Consider the following 20,846-nt stretch of genomic DNA (forward strand, 5'->3'; position numbering starts at 1 on the left):
AAAGGGGAAAAAAAGCATTTTGTTTCTGTTTTTCTAGCAGGCGTTATATTTCTGGGTAATTGAGTAGGCCCAGCAGTTGAGCTCAAAGTGCTACTTTGCAGGAGAAGGCCACTTGATAAAAGGAGAAGATATAATAGACACAGAAAATCATTTCATAAAACTTTAATGATGTTATTGAATCCGGCGAGGATTATCAACCAATTTAAAAAAACATGAGATGCATGATCAACACCCCTGTGATGCTACTAAAGTACTGATACAGGGAGTCCTCTCTAGTCCCAAGGGGAAAAGCAAGGTGGGCTGAGGCCATCACCACTCTGCCCAGCAGTGAGTTTTAGCCTCACTGATGGTGAGGCTTCACCTCACACTCAACACTGATTCTTACCCCAGCGCAGCACTGACATTCCCACAGGAGCCTCTGAAACACAGGTGCCTTCCCACCACGTGCCCCCACTGCCTTAGGTCGGACCCCCACCACCTCTCCTATTAGCTAATGGCAGGGCACGGGCCCTCCACACACAGTTTCTGTCAGATTTATTAAGGATTTCGTGTGTTTCAAGACTAAAAAGGATGCTACAGCAAGACCAGGTGGGGTTTATTCCAAGAATGCAAGGCTGGTTTAACATTCTAAAATCTGTCAGTATAAATCACTTCATTAACAAACTAAAAAAGAAAAACCATACGTTCATCATGTAGGACACACAAAAAGCACTTGAGAAAATCTAATATCCATTCTCGATTTTTTAAAAACTCTCAAAATGGGAATAGAAGGGTCAGAAAGGTGAAATAATTGTCCTCTACATCACGTAACTCAAGGCCCGTTCTATAGCAGCTGATAAATATCTTAATATCTACTCATGTACTTTCTTCGTTGCTTCCTTTTCTCACAATTTTCTTCAGGGAATGTTATTTATAAAGTAATGATTTTCTTTGTCATATATACATACAAATACATACACACACACAAACACACTTTATACCTATTCTGAAATGAACATCAGCTAATTCTCCAGACCCTGACTTCCTGACAGAGCAGAGAAGAAAAGCCCACACGTGCAGGTTTTGCTTTGCAAAGCCAACAATTTCAGGTTGGGGTAGGTCACAGGGATACTGCTGCTCCTCCCTTATGGGCTCAAAGTGGCTGCCATTGCCCCCATTAGACAGGCTGGATCTTTCAAGAGGCATTCAGGACTCTGCACCATGCAGTCTCCTCTAACCTTCTCCTAGGTCATCTTTTATCACCATATTGAAGCAGGATTGCTCCAAATATGTAAGAGAAGTTTATGCCTCCTTGCTTTTGTCTAGGCTGGTCTCTCAGCTTCAAACACTTTTTCCCAACTCTAGAACAAGGCTCCTCCTTTTGCCTGCCTCCTCCACAAGCCTTCTGTGACTCTCCTAGTCTAACCATCAGCAGTTGGGCATCCAGTATGCGCTAGATATTCTGCAGAGCGCAGAAAAAGAAAGATGAGTGTCTTCTGCCTTCGTGGGTCATGTGGGATGACGGACAAGCCGACTGCCAACAACACCATCCAGCGATGATGAGCTGACAGGGGGAAGTGCCAGTCAGGGGGCAGAGGGAGCTGGGGAGGTCTCCGCCCTGGGTTCTGTGACCTGCTTCACCCTCAGAAGCCTGCTGAGAGAGGAAAGATTATCTCCATTTCACAGACAACAGGAAATAACCCACCCACAATGCTGACAATGCTGTTTGTTCCATGGCTGTTTGATGCCAAAATACTTTTCTCCTCATTAATAGTTTAGATGTTTCCAGGTGGAGAGAAGGGACAGAATTCTTTTGTTTAATGTGGCTGCTCTTTAAACAGTTTTGGGTTTTTAGGGACTAATGAGATCACCTAAATGTGTATGACAGTACATTTTGTGAAATGACTCTCAGACTGTCTGTGGTCTGAAATTTCCATTTCCTTACCGAAAGCAAACACATTGGCTTTCTGTCAGTCCTTCTGAAAAGCCTATCTAACTTAACTTTCCTGTTTAGCAAGAATACAATGGAAGTACACCTTTTCTTCCACTGTCTCCCTGGGAATTCAGGGGTCCTGCCAGTGAACTGCCAGGCTCTCTCATGACGGCCAGGAGCTCACAGGCTGGGGGGCTCCCGAGAACCCCACAAGGCACCACCACGCTCCGTCCCATCCCCTAGAAGAGCCTGGGCTGCATCTGGGTTTATGGATTCCTAGACCGGTGTTCCTTGACTTTCCCCAAATAAGCATGTGGATGCCCAGCTTTAATTTTAATTGTATGTTTATGTTAAGATTTCACCACAAATATTTGTGAAAATGCCATCTCGGGAGTGCAGGTGCTACAAATCAGTCCACAAGGTACCTGGAAGTGAGCCACTTAGCCAGCTTCCCAGCTCAGGTAAAGCGTCTGCCTGCACAATTCGGGAGAGACCTGGGTTGGATCCCTGGGTGGGGAAGATCCCCTAGAGAAGGAAATGGCAGCCCACTCCAGTACTCTTGCCTGGAAAACCCCACGGATGGAGGAGTCTGGTAGGCTACAGTCCATGGGGTCGCAAAGAGCCGGACACGACTCAGCTACTTCACATCAGCCGGCTCCCCATGTGCCAGGCTGTGAGCTAATCCCAGGTCACGAGGCATACCAAAGAAGTCCAGAACTACCTACAGTCCAGTCCTGCAGGTGGTTAAAAAAAAAAAAAGCTAAATTGAAAACATCTCATGCCTTACAGCAGTGGTCCTCAAAGCATGCTCCCCGCGGCCAGCAGCAGCAGCAGCTGAGAACCTGTTAGAAACGCCCTCCCAGTGACGACAAGGACCTGCTGGGTCAGAACCCGAAGGGGGCTCAGCACTGCGTTCCAACAAGCCGCCTGGTGATTCGGACGCAGCCGCGGTGTGGGAACCAGCACTGAAGGCCCTGCTGGGGTCAAACGAAGCTCGTGATTAATAGACAAGGAGTGAGAGAGTGCAGCAATGGAAAAAAAAAAAAACTTGGCGCATATAATAGTTCAGGACTTTGGCAGCCACTGGGGATGTTCTAAATCCTGCGCTGCCTCGGTGCAGGAAACCATGGGACACAATCTGTGTGCGAGCGTCTCCTACAGACGGCTGGGGGTCTCTTTCCTCCTCGACCTCCCCGCATGACCAGCAAGGCTCACAAGCTGGCCAGCCGTCTCCTCTGACAGAAGGCTCACTCTAGGACGCAGTCTTACTCCATCACAGCCCCAGCTTCCCAAACCCAGCACTGAACCATTTCTCGCCAGGGGCCTGTCGGATGGAGGCGGGGTTTGAAATGTGACAGGGGTCCAGAGGAACAGGGGTCTTCCCGGTGGACAAAGGCCTTCGTCATCTCATGGACCTGGAGGCACACTCTTCTGGCCCCTCTCCGTGACATTTGTTTAGAATTCCACAAGCAGAGGACTCTCCACTTCTCTTACTGCTCTTTCTTACTAAGTTTTGAAATTGTTGAGCAGATTAAAGGATTCTTTTTGACGCTTTTATGGTTAAACTTTGTAGAATTTAAACTGCCTCCCTTAACTGTTCCTGGGAAAGATTAGAAATAATTTGGAACTGGATTGGATTTGCCATTCTGTAAGCTCTTCTTATCTACCAGGCTAATAGCAGACACTTTCCTCCCTACAACAGCCCAGGAGGAAGGCTTATTATCTGCGTTTTACAGATTGAAAAGTGAGGGTCAGATAGGCGAAAGCTCATATTCACTGCTCTATAAATATGCCTTGAATCAATAGAGGATGTTTCGTATCCCATAATAAGTTTGGAAACTTACAAAGTACATAGAGAGAGGAGGCACGACATTGTGGGAGCCGTACAAGCTTTGGGATTTAGCCATAACTGGGTTTGAATTTTAGCTTCTACTTTGAAACTGCTTGACCTTGGGTGTGTTGTTTAATCTTTCCGGGCTGCTCAGTAATTCCCACTCAAATACTGTGAAGTTGCATAAGTAACTGGGGACACTGTTTGAAAAGTCCAAGTTCTCTGCTGCCACGTGCCAAGCCTCTCTGGCCAACACAGTGTGCAGCCTGGACCCGCACCTGCTTGCCATCCTTGGACGTGCACTAATAAACACTCCATGAGCAAACAGTCTAACACACTTTCTGAACTAACAAGAACCTTCCTCTGCTGCCCGCGGGCACCAAAAGGCTCGTGAGAACAGTTCCACTCGTAACACAGCCTGATTAAGAAAAGATGCTGCTGCATGACATGGGTTTTCTGTGTTTTTCTCTTGAATACATTTCTCTTAAGTTTTCTTAGCAGATTCTCTGGTCAGTCCTTTTATAAATACAATTATTAAAACATAAAAGTATAAGAGAACTTCATGAACATCCTACTGTTCTTTACTATAAAGGCTAAAGTAAAATATTTAACAGGACATAAGACATCACCTGAATGTCATCAGGCTTCTAAAGAATTTCAAACTTTACCCTGAGAGAGAAGACACTTACTCTGCAGCCCTGCTTTGCCTCACTAACAGAGAGAGCCTCTTTGAAGAAAAGAGAACTCCTATGGAGAGGGGATATGTGACCTCGCTTTCTGAAATATCCGGAGCCAGCAAGGTCTCCCGAGGGACACATGGCCACAAGGAGCTCAGTTACAGGGAACCCAGGGGCTTCCCAGGTGGCTCAGTGGTAGGAGATGCTGGTTCAATCCCTGGGTCGGGAAGATTCACTGGAGAAGGGAATGGCTACCCACTCCAACATTCTGGCCTGAGAAACCCCATGGACAGAGGAGCCTGGCGGGGTTGCAGAGAGTTGGACGACGCTCAGCAGCAACTGAGCACCAGCACGCTTGACAGGCTTGGCAGAGAGGGTGACATCAGAACTCGGCCCTGGAAGAGGACCGGAGTGCGCGCCAGCAGTCCAAGGAACTGAGAGAGACCCTCTGATCAAAGAGCCGGCACCAACAGAGCAGACTGGGCAGGCCCGCCTGGTAGTGGCCGGCGTGGCTGACCTCAGGGGACGCACACCCAGCTTTCACCTTTGAGCACAAACTGGGCTGCAGGGGTTTTGTGGGTCTTTATTATTTCCTTTTCAACTTTAGGTTTAACTTCCACAATTTTTCTGCTTTCTTATGGTTGAGGCTGAGGTTTACTGACTGAAGGCCAGGCTTCTGTTCTACCGCAAGCATTAGGTATTATCAATTTCCCCAGAAACACTGCTTTAGCGCCCTCTCACAGATGATACGCTGTGCTTTCACTCTCACTCATTTCCAAATACTTTCTAATTTTTTATCTATTCTTTGACCCACAGGTTATTTGTGTGTCATTTTGTTTCCAAATGTCTGAGGGTTTTTCAAAGACTTTTTGTTACTGGTTTCTAATTTAATTTTATTACTGCCAGGATATGCTTTATAAAATGAGACTCCTTCTAAACTTATTGAAATTTGTTCTGTGGCCCTCTGTATATCAGTCAGGGCTCTCTGGAGAAACAGAACTACAAACTAACAGGGCACTAGTGTGGGCAGCTCTTGTGTGTACACCTGGACAAGGAGGTTTATTTTGAGGAACTGGCCAATGTGATTGAGGTGGCTGGCAAGTTTGAGATTTGCAGGGCAGGCTGACAGGCTGGAAACTCACTCAGGAGCTATGTCAAGCCTTGAGGCAGGATTCCTTCTCTGGAAGTCAGAGCAGCCTGGTATGCGGCAGTCCATGGGGTCGCAGAGTCGGACACAACTTGGCGGCTGAACAACAACAATTTCAACTGGTTGGATGAGGCCTACTCATACTATGAAGAATAATCTCTTATTTAAAATCAACTGGTTGTAAATATTAGTCACATCTCCAAAATTGCTTTACAGCCACATCTAGACTCATGTTTGACCAAACAACCAGGCACCAGGGCCTAGCACAGCTAACACACAAAATCTAACTATCACAACCCCAGTATGGTGAACTTTGGTAACTGTTCCGTGTACACTTGAAAGGAACATATATTCTGTACTCAACTGGTGAGCGTTCTATAAATGTCAACTGGGTCAAACTGATTGACAATATAGTTCAAATCTTCTCTATCTTTACTCATTTCTGCCTACTTGTTCTATCAATAATTGAAGGATATTGAACACTCTAGGTAAATTTCGTCTTGCAATTCTATCAGTTTTTGCTTCATGTATCTTGAAGTTCTGTTATCCGGTATATAAATATTTATGGCTTAAACTTGAAAAATTGAGCCCTTCATCATTATGAAAAGACCTTAATACTCTTTGCTCTGAAGTTTACTTTTCTCTGTTCCCCATAATGCCACAAAATTGGTGTAAGAATGGTATATCTTTTTCCATCCATTTAGTTTCAACCTATTTTTGTCTTTATATTTAAAATTCATTACTTGGAGACACCTGGAGATGGGTCCTGGTTTTTTATCCAATCTGACACTCTCTACCCACAATTAGAGTATTTAGACCACTTACTTTCCATCTGCTTACTGATGTGGTTCAGGTGCTATTTGTTTTCTGTCCCATTTTCCTTTGCTTCCTTTGCCCCCTCTTTATTGCTTCTTTTGAACTAATTAAATATTATTTTTGATTCAACTTCTATCTTCCTCGTTGGTTTATTAGCTATAATTTTTTGCTTGTTTATTGCAATGGTTGTAGGGAACTTCCTTAATATGATAAAGGGTATGTATGAAAAAGCTACAGCTAACATCACACTTAATGAAGAAAGACTGAATGGTTTATCTCTACAATCACGCACATGGTTAGTACAATAAAGCAGGAAAAGGAATAAGTTGTCTTGCCTGGAAAGGAAGAAGTAAAGCTCTCTGTTCACAGACAACCTGAACAGCTACTGAGAACAGTCTTGTTGGATTTAAGATTCACTTCTTAATTTCCAAGGCTCCTCTGAGTTTTGTGCTCACGGGCCTGTATTAGTGGACATAGTCATCACCTGTCCTTTTGACAAGACAGGCGCAGGAAGAGGAGGCCAAACCGGCACACCCAGACGGCAGGACGCAGACGGGCAGGGTCCGGGCGGGCGACGTGGCCTGGCTCCGCCTGCTCTGTAACCAAGGGACCCTTTACCAGGCCCCTCGAATCGCCCATCCAGGCAGCCCCCAGTTCTGTCCCTCCCCCACAACCTATGCACTGCTGTTAATAAAACAGCTGCCCAAGGGTGGTTTCACCGGACCTTCACTAACAGCCTTGTGAGAAAGGATTTTCTCCCCAGCTGCAGATGAGGGGACTGGGGCTCAGCGGTTTTCAGGGGGCGGCCTGCAGGCAGGGGCGGGAGTGCCAGCGTCCTCAGCTCAGACCCTTGCCGCCCGGAAAGTGGCCGGCATGACTGGCTCCCCGGAGGTGCCCGGGGACCCCGCTGCTGCCCTGCAGATGGAGCAGCCAAGGGTCAGACAGGCCATGCCGAGGAGCCTGCTTACAGCAACCTGACGTCTCGCGCGCAGCCACCTCCACGCCATCTGCTTCCAACCCGAGGGGTCCTTTGGGCTGGCGGACGGGTGTGGAGTGGCCGAGCAGGGAGTGACTCTCCGTGGGAGTCTGAGGAAACACATGTTCTCTCTCCCCACTTCCGGAGGGGCTCCCCAGAAGCCGCTGTCACTGAATTACTTGTTTCCATGACTACACCGCTCCTCAGCGAGGATTTTACAGGTTTAGCATGTTCCCAATTAAAGCTGTCCTTGCTCTGGGGAGAAGGATGATGCAACAGACTCAGCGGTGCCAGGAAACCCCACACGATGGCCCCAGAAGCACAGAACAGCCACAGACACCCCTGCCCCACCGAGCCTCACGGGGGCACATCTGGACCTCCGCGGACAGGTGCGGACTCACCGCACCCCTCGCCGAGCACAGACCTCAGACAAGCCAGGCGGCTCCTTCCCATCACAAAGGTTTCTGCAAGTCAGCACGCCCGCCCGACTGCATGCCAGCAGCTTGAAGAGGAGCCACGTGTGTGATGTGGATAAAGAACAGTCACGCCCCCGCCACCACCAACGGCAGACGGAAGTGAGTGGGGCACACGGCCAACCACAGAGGTAAATGGAACGACGCTGAGGGGTCTGACCCGGGAGGAGGGGCATGGCAGCGGTCATCACAAGATGGCAGGGAAGAGACACCCAGGACCCTGGGAGGCAGCCACCTCCCCAGATTCCCCTCCGCGGCTCCCTGCCGACAAGCCCTCCAATGCCCCTGGTCCCATGCCTCCGGCCTATGGGCCTCCGCTGAGATCTTCTTCCCATACCCCAGGGCGCTTGGCCGGCACGAGAGCCCGAGCACAACCCTCAAGCGTCTGAGCAAGGGCCTAAGCGGCAAAGGACCTCAGTCCTACCAGCCTCCTTCCTCCTCCCTGCAGAGCCCTGAGTGGAGAGACTCCCCCTAACCCAGCTCCTGAGCCCTTCATCCACTGATGCGCCCACTGTCGACCCAGACGGGCATGGTCCCCACCCCCACAGCTTCACGGCAGGCGGCCTCGAGGCCCTTCCAGCGTCGGCTCGTTTCATCAGGAGCAGCCCCCATGGCTCACACTCTGCTGACCTGCTGAATCACAGGCGGTGCGGCCAGCCTCCTCTGACAGGTTGAGCCAGGCCCTGCCCCTGTTAGACGTGGAGAGTGTGAGCAGCACCACGAGAGGCTGGGTCTGCATGTGGCCTGCCCAACGTCACTGTGGCTGACACTGCGCCTGCACCCCGGTCACAGCTGCGGAGATGCTGGTGCCCGCGCTCCACACGCTCTGCCTGGGCAGGGGCGTCCACCATGCCCCCCGGAAGCTGATGGCGCGACGGCGATGCGCTTGGCCCTGATTCTCTCTGCACTCAGAGGAGACAGCTCGTCTCTGCCCCCGGCACCCTCATGCTAATACCCACTCCTTATTGTGTTCCCTCTGCCTCCCTTGTTGCCCACAAACCAACAAGCGGAAAGAGCTGCCTGAGGATTAAGAAGCGTTTCTGCGATAAACACCTGAACTGAGAATAGTGACTCAACAGATACAGTTTTCAAGTGAACAAGAAAAAGGCGGGCAATGTCCTACTTCCATCAGGACAGTCCTCCATTCAACCCACAAACTCCGGCAGCTTCAGGACGCCCGCGTCAGCAGCAGCAGCACATAAAGCACTCGCGCTCCGGTGTGACAGGCTCCCGAACCTCACGGGGAAGGAGAGACACTGAGACACCGGCTTCCCACGGACACACATCCGTCGACAGATACACCCTCTCCTTTCTGAAAAGCACTCAAACTTTGCCACCGAAAGGCCCTGCAGAAGCCGGGAGCGCCGAGCGCCTCGGCGGGCTGCTGGGGCCAACTCACCTTCACGTGGCCCGGCTCCCCGGGCCGGCCGCCCTCAGCAGCGTTCACGGGCTTGCTCTCCACCCGGGGCCTCACCACCTGGCGGAAGGGGCTGCAGAGCGGAAAGCCGCTCACGCTGATGCCGTCTGAAAAGAGGAAGAGAGAATCGTGAGTCAGAGCTTGATCCGATTTCTTTTTTTTAATGTAGGAGATTTTATTCAAAGATCGCTAGCATCTGGAGCACTGCTCCAGAGTGTTCTTGCTGCTCTGTCTCGTGTTAAGGCCAGCCGCCTGGAGAATCTCCCGTGCATGCGGTCACACCCGCTACAGACCAAAGCCGAGGACAGGCCACCTCTGAGAAGGGCTGGGTGCCTTTCCACTGCCCGGCGTGAGGCCTGGCCCTGGCCCCTCGTCACTGCCCGCCCCGGCCTGGCTGCCTGTGCTTGGACCCCCCGCCATCACCGGCCTGCGTGAGCCGCTCCCGAAGCCTGCATTCCCGAGGCTGGCTTCACCCTGCCCACTAACTCAGTCTGCAAGCCGCCTCCTCTCCCAGTCCCAGGAACCACGACTGGGTCACAGGACTGTGTGACCCCTGGAGAGCGCCCACCATCTGCTCTCTCTCCCAGTCCCTGACATCGCCTGTCGGCCTCACCCGGGACTCACTCCGAAGTCCTTGGTCTCACACCTGCGTCCCACCCGCCCAGAAGTCTTGTTACCTCTCAAGGTGCTTCCCGAAACGGCCTTCAAGGCTACCACCCGGGTCCGGGTCCCACCACCTCCCTCCGGGACAGCGGAGGAGGCCTCCTTGGCTGCCCCTCACGTTGCCCATCCATATCGCCCACAGCAGTCCATCCCCGGAAATGTCGGTCAGGTCACGCCCCTCCTGGACTCCCTGAGCTACTCGAAGGCCCGCTGGACAGCATGATGGCCACACAAGGCTGAAGAAAAATGCCACCCACTCTCATTTCCAGACCATAAACACTGCTAACAGGAGTGCAGATAAGTATCTTCTGTGCCCCCCAAAACACTGACTCAGTTATCAACTAGAGGCACTTCTAAATCAGAGCACCAGTTGTGAAGAAACGTTTGCTGGGAGCATCACCATGAAGTTAGTTTTTAAATGATTTCCATTAAGCAGAGAAGCAGCAGACCCAAAACACAATCTCAGGTAGTGGCTGCAGAACAGTTTATGAATCCCTCAGAATCCCAGCAGAAAGTCGACAGAGTGGCAGAGCAACGCCGAAGCTCAGTGACACGCAAGTCAGGTGCCAACGCGTCAACCAACCGGCGAGCAGGGGAGCACGGATCCCATGAGCAGCTCAGACTCGACAGGGACCAACAGCACTTCAGGAGCGCCTCCTGATCACAGCAGGACCAGTCAGACCAACCCGGCCACCGAGAACCCCTACAGGGCGTGGGCACAGCCGCTCTCAAACCTCTTCAAGGTACTGGAGGGCTAACAAGACCGGGAAGAGCTCGCGACCACGATCCGGGCATCAGCCTTCCCTAGAGGCACCTTCGGCTCCTGGAGAATGGATAGAAGGACTGAGAGTCTGAGGAGAGCTGCTCACACTCCCTGGACGTGGTGGGGAAACGAGGACCTTCGGCGGCTCTGGAGGGGGGTGGGTGGTAAACCCCGGAAACTCTGGGTGGGGACCCCAGAGGGCGACATGCTGAGCGAAGTGCAGAATGGAAGTGCGGCAGCTCCGGGGACCAGGGCCCAGCCTCCATCAGGTCTGTGTGTGCGACCGGACTTGGGTGGTTCTTCTGCCAAAACACGCTCCCTGTCGGCCCTATCCCGCCCTGGTCTCCTCGCTTTGTGCACCTGTGACCACCGTCCCCGTGGATCCTGACACCCCACTTTGTCATCACGCGTCCCCAGCCGCCCTGGCGGACAACACTACTTCCTCGGCACCCCAGCACCGCCCGTGCCCCAGGCAGCCCTGCATCCAGGAAGACCAGCTGCAAGGCAGGGCCTGGAGGAATCGGACAGGCCAGAACGTGGAACGTCTGTCACGAGGCTGGGACCTGGCGAACGTGCAACAAAAATTGCTATTATGATTATGACAATAAATGATACACATGCCCGAGATCCCTTACATGACCTAAACCCCTTGAGGACCAGGCTTTTCTCAATTTCACTCCCGTGCCCCCACAGCAGCTGCAAAGGCCTCAGCAAGTCACAAACCCACAGCAAAACTTAAGTAAATGAAAAAAATCACAGGTCAAATTGGAAGTTTACACACCATGGTCAACGAAAATTCCATCATCCCAGAGTCACATTCAATAATCAACTCGATTCTCTATTAACTGAAATTTCATCATGTGTCCCTGTGCAAAGACCCACTTGCAAAAGTTAATCCAAAGCCGTGAGGTTTGAATGAGCTTTTTCTCTCCTTCTCCTCCTTCCCCCAGCACCATGGGGATAATCTATAAAGCCCTCCACTACACCACAGTGCCTGCTGTGAATGGTACCAGTATCATGAACACAGACATCTGCAAAACACAAACTCCACACTCTTGGGCCTCCGACCCTAGACACCAGGTCCAGCCAGTGGGGCCTGTCAGGGAGCCCCGAGGCCGTCCCTGCTGAGTTAAGGTAGGCGCCCAACAGACTTAAACGCCTTCCCCTTCCTCCCCACACGCAGCCTGGGGTACAGCACACCTCACCCCTCCCTGGGGAATTCTCCATCACTAGCAAGTGACGCACTTGCTGCTGGCTCCCAGAGGCCTGGGGTTCTTGTCGGCCTCGTTCCACACCCGTAACCACACTGCACACGCCCTTTCCGCAGGGTCCAGGGGCTCCGTGCTGCAGCGGGCAATGTCCTGTTTTGTGCTTCCTCGAGGAGCAACTCCCTCTCCACCCTAGGTGGTTCCCGGAGAGGCTCTGATGCAGCCTTGGTGAGAGGTGGAGACCTTTCAGCAGCAGCAGCAGATCCAAAGAATGGACATGAGACGTCGGCAGGGTCTCAAAGAGTCTTTCTGAGACTTGATCTAGAAAGGGTGGGGCAGGCAGGGTGGTTCCCCCCAAAACCACAGGCTCTCAAGACACAGGCTGGGGCCTTCCTGCACCCACCGTTCCCACCACGCAGAGACTGAGCGACCCACAGCACCCTGCAACGTCAGCATGCTTGACTCAAAAACGGGATCCAATGCAAAGGAACTGGTGAGAAGTGGCACCGGAGGGCTCTGGGATGTTGGCCCTGAGCCAAAAAGGTTAAAAAGTAGACCTGAAATTTGCCTCCTTTTCTGACAAAGACCTCAAAACCTCAGGGAAACCTTAGAAACCTGTAATCTTCAAGCTCAGAATATACACTAAGAAAGCTACTCTCTGCCTTCACAGACTAAAATATTCTGCCCCCTGATCCAATCAAGAATAGAAAAGACAAGCGACGTATAAATGATAAATGGAGACAGAGGTCAGCAGCGAGGACGGCAGGCGGCAGGCAGCCTCCGGAAGGCGGCAGAGAAGCCCTGGGCCTGCGTGGAGCCAGGCCAGAGAGAAGGCAACAGAGGCCGGCGAGAAGCTGGATGGGGCCAGGGCTGAGCGAGGAGGGGCCGCTCCCAGCCGGGCGGGTGGGGACAGGGAGGAAGCTCTGCTCAGCCGTTATCGGCCAGTCCTCCTGCCAACCCAGGCTACCGCAAATAGAACAAGGAACAGACGGGAATGACAACTAATGGGGAGACAAGACCAAAAAAAGTCACCAACAGACGAAGGCAGCCTCGTGGGGAGACCGCTGCGGAGCTGGGCAGACTTATGAGGACAGAGGGTATTTAAGAATGGGACGAGCCTGGCAGAGCATCGTGAATCAAACTGAGCGTTTAGAGAGAACTTCAGAGTTTCTGTTTATAGTGCTCAATTTTTCTATTAAGAGCATCTCTGTGGGCAATTCAGAAATACAGTCTAACATGCTAAAATAGTAACATGTCTCTCGAAGTCGGCTGTATCCAAGCACGGGTGACAACTGGGAGGGATGACAGCTGGAAGTGGGATGCGTGTGGGGGGAGAAGCCGCACACGCACGGCAGAAACGCCGCCCCGAGCGGTGGTGGCCGCGTGTCTCCTGTGTCTCGGCGCGCAGGTCCGTAGGACATGGCACTGACTGCTCCCCGTGCTCCGCGGGGTGGGGTGGGCCTGATCTCATCGGCTCTGCAGGTGAGGGACCAGCGAGCCCGAGGAGGTACGTAACTTAGCAGTTCGTCAGCGGCGCAGCGAGAACCAGAAGTCGGGACTGTCGGATCCGTGAAGACCCGGAACAGCCGGGACAAGCAGCACACCTCCACCCTCCTGTGAGCATCCAGAAAGCCTCCCGGGCAGGCTGCTCCGTGGCCAAAACCCACACAGCACCTCCTGGGAGGCCTCTCACTGTGGCTTAGCATCCGTCTCCGGTTGGGCGCGGGGAGGGCCACTCAGGGAATGGTCTGCTTTTGTGCACTTTTGAAAGAGACCCTAATGCCGTAGGCTGAATGCACATTTTTCTCACTGGTTCCAGGTGTGCGAAATAAACTAAAGTAGGATAAAATACGTCTACAAAGGCCAAAGGAGATGACCGTCTCCTGGTGGGAGCTTGTCAGGGCACGCTGTTGCAGGTGGGATGTATTTTGAAGATGCTTTTTCAGTTATTCTAAAGCCCATGGGTGCCAAAAAGCCCATCTGGTGATCATAAAACATCCTCAGGAAAACCAAAGCGGGAGAAACATTTGGCTCAGGAATCAGGCAACACTCGGCCTCAATCTCCACAGGGAAAGTGGTGTGTTCATTCATTCAAAGACTTTGGGATATGCTTAGGAAGAAAAATAATTCGTGTAGAAACAGTGGCCTTTATACACTGTCAACAAGGCAGCAGCCCTCGGCCCACGCCCACGCCTCTGATGGTGCTGGCCTTCCGTCCCTCTAGAGCAGGGGATGGAGCCCCTCCCGTGGGGCCCCATCGGTCCTCACTGCTCTCGGCCCATGAGTGGCCTCTCCTTCCTCCACATACTCTCATTCCAGGCGCCCTCACCCAGTGCCAGAGCATCTCATCTTAACATAGTTACAGAGACATGACTAATGTATCGTAATCTGCAGACGTTTCAAGGGTACAATCAGGGGAGTTCTCCGTTCGTAAAACAAGCAGAGCAACTGAGACAGTGAACGTGTAATAGATCGCACATGTGCATAGATGTCTGAACACTGCTACTGAGATGGTGAACACGTAATAGAGGGCACGTGTGCACAGACATCTGAATGCTGAGCTGGAGTCAGCTGAACGCTGAGCCTGTTCTCAGCGTAACCACCCCACCTCTCAGCATCTGCTGCCAATGAGGCGGCACACACAGTCCTTTGAAGCTGCAGCCCTGAAATCTGGGAGCAAGACCTGCTTCCGGTGTCCCAGGTAAGAGAAAAAACACAGGTACAGATCCACAGTGCAGTGGATACGAGGTGCACCCTCACCGCGATGTCTGGCTGTCACCTCCAAGGTAAAGCACAAATCCACACCTCTTCATGGCAGACCAGGTGTCTGACATGCTCCAACAGTCTGTTTCCTAAGAGATCACATTTGGAAGCCCGCTGAAGACGATGCTTGCCTCTGCTGAAAAGCAACACCATTTGAGTCACAGGCCACATAGGAAACCAACTACAGTGGATTTTTAAACCACTGGACAGTCCTGTTTTCTTCAGGGCATTACTGAATTTCTCCCCTTCTAAAGATGGTTAAGGAAAAAAAGAATCAGGTCATGCCAGAGCAGATGATGCTTATTCAAAGATAAGGACCCCAGTCACCCCTGGTCATGGAGCCCTGAAATAGGAGCCCGAAAGTGCCACCTTCTTTTCTTTGGAAATTTTCAAAGAAGTGAAGGAGGAAGAGACTAGAGGGCATACTGCATAGCACATGGAACTATAATCAATATTCTATGATAAACCATGACGGAGAAGAACATGAATATATATACATGTATAACTGAATCACTTTGCTCTACAGCAGAAATTAACACTGTAAATCAACTAGACTTCAATTTTTTTTAAAAATGTTTTTTAAAAAGACATGAGGATGTGTTCAAATTCCAGGTATGTTCTCTTTCTCTTGTTGTTCAGTCACTAAATTGTGTCTGACCCTTTGGGACCCCACGGACTGCAGCACGATCAGCTTCCCTGTTCTTCACCCTCTTCCAGAGTTTGCTCAAACTCATGTCCATTGAGTCAGTGATGCCATTCAACCGTCTCATCCTCTGTCGTCCTCTTCTCCTCCTGCTTAAAACCTTTCCCAGCTTCAGGGTCTTTTTTAATGAGTCAGCTCTTCACATCAGGTGGCCAAAGTATTGGAGCTTCCGCATCAGTCCTTCCAATGAACATTCAGGACTGATTTCCTTTAGCACTGACTGGATGGATCTCCTTGCACTCCAAGGAGCTCTCAAGAGTCTTCTCCAGCACCACAGTAAAAGCATCAATTCTTCGGCGCTCAGCTTTCTCTCTCTGTTCGGAAGCAATCGCCTCAAGGAGCATTGGACACGGAGGCAGAGCCCAGGCCCTGCCCCAGCCTCGGGAAAGAGCAACACTGATGACTGGTCTACAGAAGTGTCCTCAGCAGTGCTCACAAGTGCTGCACCCACACTTTCACTCTGGTCTTACACACGTCTCACACCCTGTTTACAGGTATTATTCCATTCCTACCTACAAACACAAATAAATGAACATCAATTCTGTGAAGAAGGCATCAGAAATAGCTCCATTAGCATGTTCCTTTAGGATAAAATTCAGAAAAACCGAACGAGAGTACTGTCAATTTGGAAACAGGATGCCTTTTCCACAAGATAACAAAGGGAGAGCATTGGTCCCAGGCCAAATAATGACACATGCTTGTTCTTTTAAAAACAAGAAATTCAAATTACAGCCTGAATGTCTGAGCCCTCTTCACAGCAGTCCTCAAGCATCGCACAACCCTGGAAGATTGGGAAAGTCATTATTTATTCATTAAAGAGTTGGCCACACCACAGAAATCACAAAGCTGATGGCTTCAAGTTAGAACATTAGTTTTAGGAATTGTCAAAAGGAAAGGTTCACCCTAGCATCAACCCCTGAAACCTTTTCTCCACAATAAATCGGTTGTTAATACAAATTCTCTTGTGGAATAGCTGTGAGAATTCTCTCAGCGCACACACACACACTTTTCAAAAATTAAGTTCCCAAAACTTGCTTTCTGCCACAGTTTTTACACATGCATGAAAAACTATTTTCCCAGCCCTCCTTCTTTCATGCCCTTAGGTCCTGCTCATCCTGTGAGCTTTACCTCCATCATCACCTCCATAGACAAGTCTTGCCCCACTTCCTGTCATAGCAGCAGTTACCTCTCCTGCCCAGCACTTAGCAAAGGTACAATTTTTCATTTACGTGTGAAACTACCTGTCTCTCTCACCAGACCTGTGCAGTCTTAACAGAGTGATTAACAAAGTGATTAAAACCAAACAACACTTGAGATCTTTAGAGGCACCATCCCCATCACAGCTGACCAAAGCCACACACAACCCCTGGTCACCCTCCTGGAGTTTGCCCGGCACAGACTTCTGACAGACAGCACGGCCTGAGATGCGAGGCTCCTTGCGGGCAGGGGCTGCACCTCAGTTTACGTCTCCGGACTGCCCCGAGAGCAGCAGAGCACAGACACACCTCGCTCCGCTGCGCTTCACAGATACCGCACTTTCTACAAACTCAAGGTTTGTGGAAACCCTGCTGGGAACATTTTCCCAGCAGCATTTGCTCACTTCACGTCTGTCTCCTATTTGGGGATTCCTCACGGTATTTTCGACTTTTTCATTATTATTATGTTATGGTGGTCTGTGATCAGTGACATTTGATGTTACTATTATAGCTGTTTTGGCATTTTTAACTAAGTCATGTGCATTCTTTTCTTAGACATAATGCTACTGCACACTGAACAGAATACAGTATACACATAACTTTTTTTTTCCACTCATTTTTATTAGTTGGAGGCTAATTACTTTACAATATTGTAGTGGTTTTTGCCATACATTGACATGAATCAGCCATGGATTTACATGTGTTCCCCATCCTGAAACCCCCCTCCCCCCTCCCTCCCCATCCCATCCCTCTGGGTCATCGCAGTGCACCAGCCCCGAGCACATGTCTCATGCATCCAACCTGAACTGGCGATCTGTTTCACACTTGATAATATACATGTTTCGACGCTGTTCTCAGATCATCCCACCCTCACATTCTCCCATAGAGTCCAAAAGTCTGTTCTATACATCTGTCTCTTTTTCTGTCTTACATATAGGGTTATCATTACCATCTTTCTAAATTCCATATATATGCATTAGTATACTGTATTGGTGTTTTTCTTTCTGGCTTACTTCACTCTGTATAATGGGCTCCAGTTTCATCCATCTCATTAGAACTGACTCAAATGAATTCTCTTTAATGGATGAGTAGTATTCCATGCTGTATATGTACCACAGCTTCCTTATCCATTCATCTACTGATGGGCATCTAGGTTGCTTCCATGTCCTGGCTATTATAAACAGTGCTGCGATGAACATTGGGGTGCACGTGTCTCTTTCAGATCTGGTTTCCTCGGTGTGTATGCCCAGGAGTGGGGTTGCTGGGTCATATGGCAGTTCTATTTCCAGTTTTTTAAGGAATCTCCACACTGTTCTCCATAGAGGCTGTACTAGTTTGCATTCCCATCAACAGTGTAAGAGGGTTCCCTTTTCTCCACAGCCTCTCCAGCATTTATTGCTTGTAGACTTTTGGATAGCAGCCATCCGACCAGCGTGTGATGGTACCTCGTTGTGGTTTTGATTTGCATTTCTCTGATAATGAGTGATGTTGAACATCTTTTCATGTGTTTGTTAGCCATCTGTATGTCTTCTTTGGAGAAATGTCTGTTTAGATCTTTGGCCCCTTTTTTGACTGGGTCATTTATTTTTCTGCAATTGAGCTGCAGGAGTTGCTTGTATACTTTTGAGATGAATCCTTTGTCTGTCTCTTCATTTGCTATCATTTTCTCCCATTCTGAAGGCTGTCTTTTCACCTTGCTTATAGTTTCCTTTGTTGTGCAAAAGCTTTTAAGTTTAATTAGGTCCCATTTGTTTATTTTTGCTTTTATTTCCAATATTCTGGGAGGTGGGTAATAGAGGATCTTGCTGTGATTTATGTTGGAGAGTGTTTTGCCTATGTTCTCCTCTAGGAGTTTTATAGTTTCTGGTCTTTTTTTTTTTTAGTTTCTGGTCTTACATTTAGATCTTTAATCCATTTTGAGTTTATTTCTGTGTATGGTGTTAGAAAGTGTTCTAGTTTCATTCTTTTACAAGTGGTTGACCAGTTTTCCCAGCACCACTTGTTAAAGAGGTTGTCTTTTTTCCATTGTACATTCTTGCCTCCTTTGTCAAAGATAAGGTGTTCATAGGTACATGGATTTATCTCTGGGCTTTCTATTTTGTTCCATTGATCTATATTTCTGTCTTTGTGCCAATACCATATTGTCTTGATGACTTACACATAACTTTTATAAGAACTGAGAAACAAACAATCCTATGACCCACTGTAACTGCAGTGTTCACTTTATTGTGGTTGTCTGGAACTGAACCCATAATATCTCCAAGGTGTGCCTGTGCATGGAATAGATACTCCAGAAATAGCTGTGGAGGGGAAAATACATGCCATAATTACTTACTTGACTAAACTACACACTCCATTATAAAAACCAAGAAAGAAATTAAGTCTTGTTACTTAATTAGAACAGTTCAGTCGTTCAGCATGTCTGACTCTTTGCAACCCCATGGACTGCAGCACACCAGGCTTCCCTGTCCATCACCATCTCCTAGAGTTTGCTCAAACTCATGTCTACTGAGTCAGTGATGCCATCCAACCATCTCATCCTGTCATCCCCTGTGATCCATGTATTACTAGTATTCTGACTAGAACAGAATACTAGAAATTTGTTACACTTCTATAACTTCAAACATTCCATAATATCCACTCCCACTCAAGTACTTATGACTCCCATACACACACACACACACACACACCAAAGATTCCCTCAAAAACTGAACAGGATAATTAAAATGGTTTTACAGATGAATTCTACCAAGCATTTAAAAAATTAACACCATCTCATTAGAACTGATGCAAATGAATTCTTTTTAATGGCTGAAACAGATCACCAGCCCAGGTTGGATGCATATGACAAGTGCTCAGGCCTGGTGCACTGGGAAGACCCAGAGGGATAGGGTGGACAGAGGTGGGAGGGGGGATCGGGATGGGGAATACATGTAAATCCATGGCTGATTCATGTCAATGTATGACAAAAACCACTACAATACTGTAAAGTAATTAGCCTCCAACTAATAAAAAAAATTTTTTTAATTTAAAAAAAATAAATAATAAATAAATAAATAAATAACACCAATGCTCCTCAAACTCTTCCAAAAATTAAGAAGGGGAACACAACACTCCCAAATTCATTTTCAGACCTGGAGAATGAGTAAGTTTTTCTGGAAGAAAGACAGTCTATGTCAATGGTTCCCAAACTTGGATGTTTATATGAACCATTTGGGACACTTCACGACATTCTGAGGCCCAGGTCACACTCCACGCCTATGAAATCATGAAATCTAGAGCAGGAGCCAGGCAGAACTTTTAAATCAGGCAGCTGATTCCGACACGCAGCAGGGTTCGACCCCCTGCTGGTCTACACTCAAAGGCAGTAGGCCTAAGAAGACATGGCCAGTCAGAAATGTAAGTAATTCAGTATTTCTGGCCAACAACCCGAATGATGGAGAAGAGACAGGTGGGCAAGGAGGCCACACAGGCAGCCAGGGCAGGACCACAGCCACCGTCCTGGCGGCGAGGGCCCTTGGAAGGTGCAGGGCAGGAGGGGGATGTGGACAGGTTCCCCTCGGAGAAAGGACTGCAGGGAAACCACGGACGACAGCGGAGAGGGGGCAGGGTGAGCTGCTGGGAGACCACTCAGAAGGCTCCCAACAAGGTCCAGATGAACAACGACCAGAGTCTGAAACAGCGCTGATGGTGGGGATGGAGAGATGAGCTGGAGAGGCTGAGAACACAAAACTGACAGGCTTGGTGCAATCGCGAGCTCACAGCACGCCGGCCTGCAGGGATCCATGGAAATCACCTCTTTCACCTTTTGGGGGGGAAAAACCCTCTTCAATCACCTCTCCTGAACACCCAATCGGTCTCCTGAGAATCATCACCACCACCTTGGTGGTCACGTGAGCAAACGGTCCAGAAAACCTCAGCCTCGGTGCCCGCAGTAAGATCGCCTGTTGCTGATGAATGACAAACACCTGGATTTCATCCTCTCCTGGTGGTTCAGAGAGTTATTTTCCAACCTGACTTCAGACCTGAGTTGGCCGTCCCTCTTGCGGGCTGACAGGGACCAGAGGACCAGGGGACCAGTGTGCCCCACAGGCTATGAGACAGCGGGGGCAAGAGCCCGGCTCTCTGTCTCGCTCAGAGGTGCCCCCGGAGCTCCAGGAAGCAGAAGCAGCCTGACCTTTCCCTCGGCTGAGCCATCGAGCTGTGAGTCGGAAGGCTGGTGGGTGACGCCAGCTGAGCATAATGAGGGGCTGGCTGTCCGCTGCACCATTAACCTTTTCCTTGAGAACAAAAGCAGAGAA

At 49.7% G+C, this 20,846-nt stretch overlaps 1 protein-coding gene across 4 annotated transcripts in view; it reads right to left on the reverse strand.

Moving 5' to 3' along the window:
- Positions 1-20,846, reverse strand: part of TRAPPC9 (trafficking protein particle complex subunit 9) — a 383,909-nt gene that overhangs the window by 253,430 nt on the left and 109,633 nt on the right. For all 4 annotated transcript variants that reach the window (XM_065903184.1, XM_065903182.1, XM_065903183.1 and 1 more), the window contains one exon: positions 9,232-9,356. In XM_065903184.1, the coding sequence (XP_065759256.1) occupies positions 9,232-9,356 (125 nt within the window). The remainder of the gene's footprint in view (positions 1-9,231; positions 9,357-20,846) is intronic.

The sequence above is a fragment of the Muntiacus reevesi genome, chromosome 12, assembly GCF_963930625.1.
Source record: "Muntiacus reevesi chromosome 12, mMunRee1.1, whole genome shotgun sequence".
NCBI classification, from domain to species: Eukaryota; Metazoa; Chordata; class Mammalia; order Artiodactyla; family Cervidae; genus Muntiacus; species Muntiacus reevesi.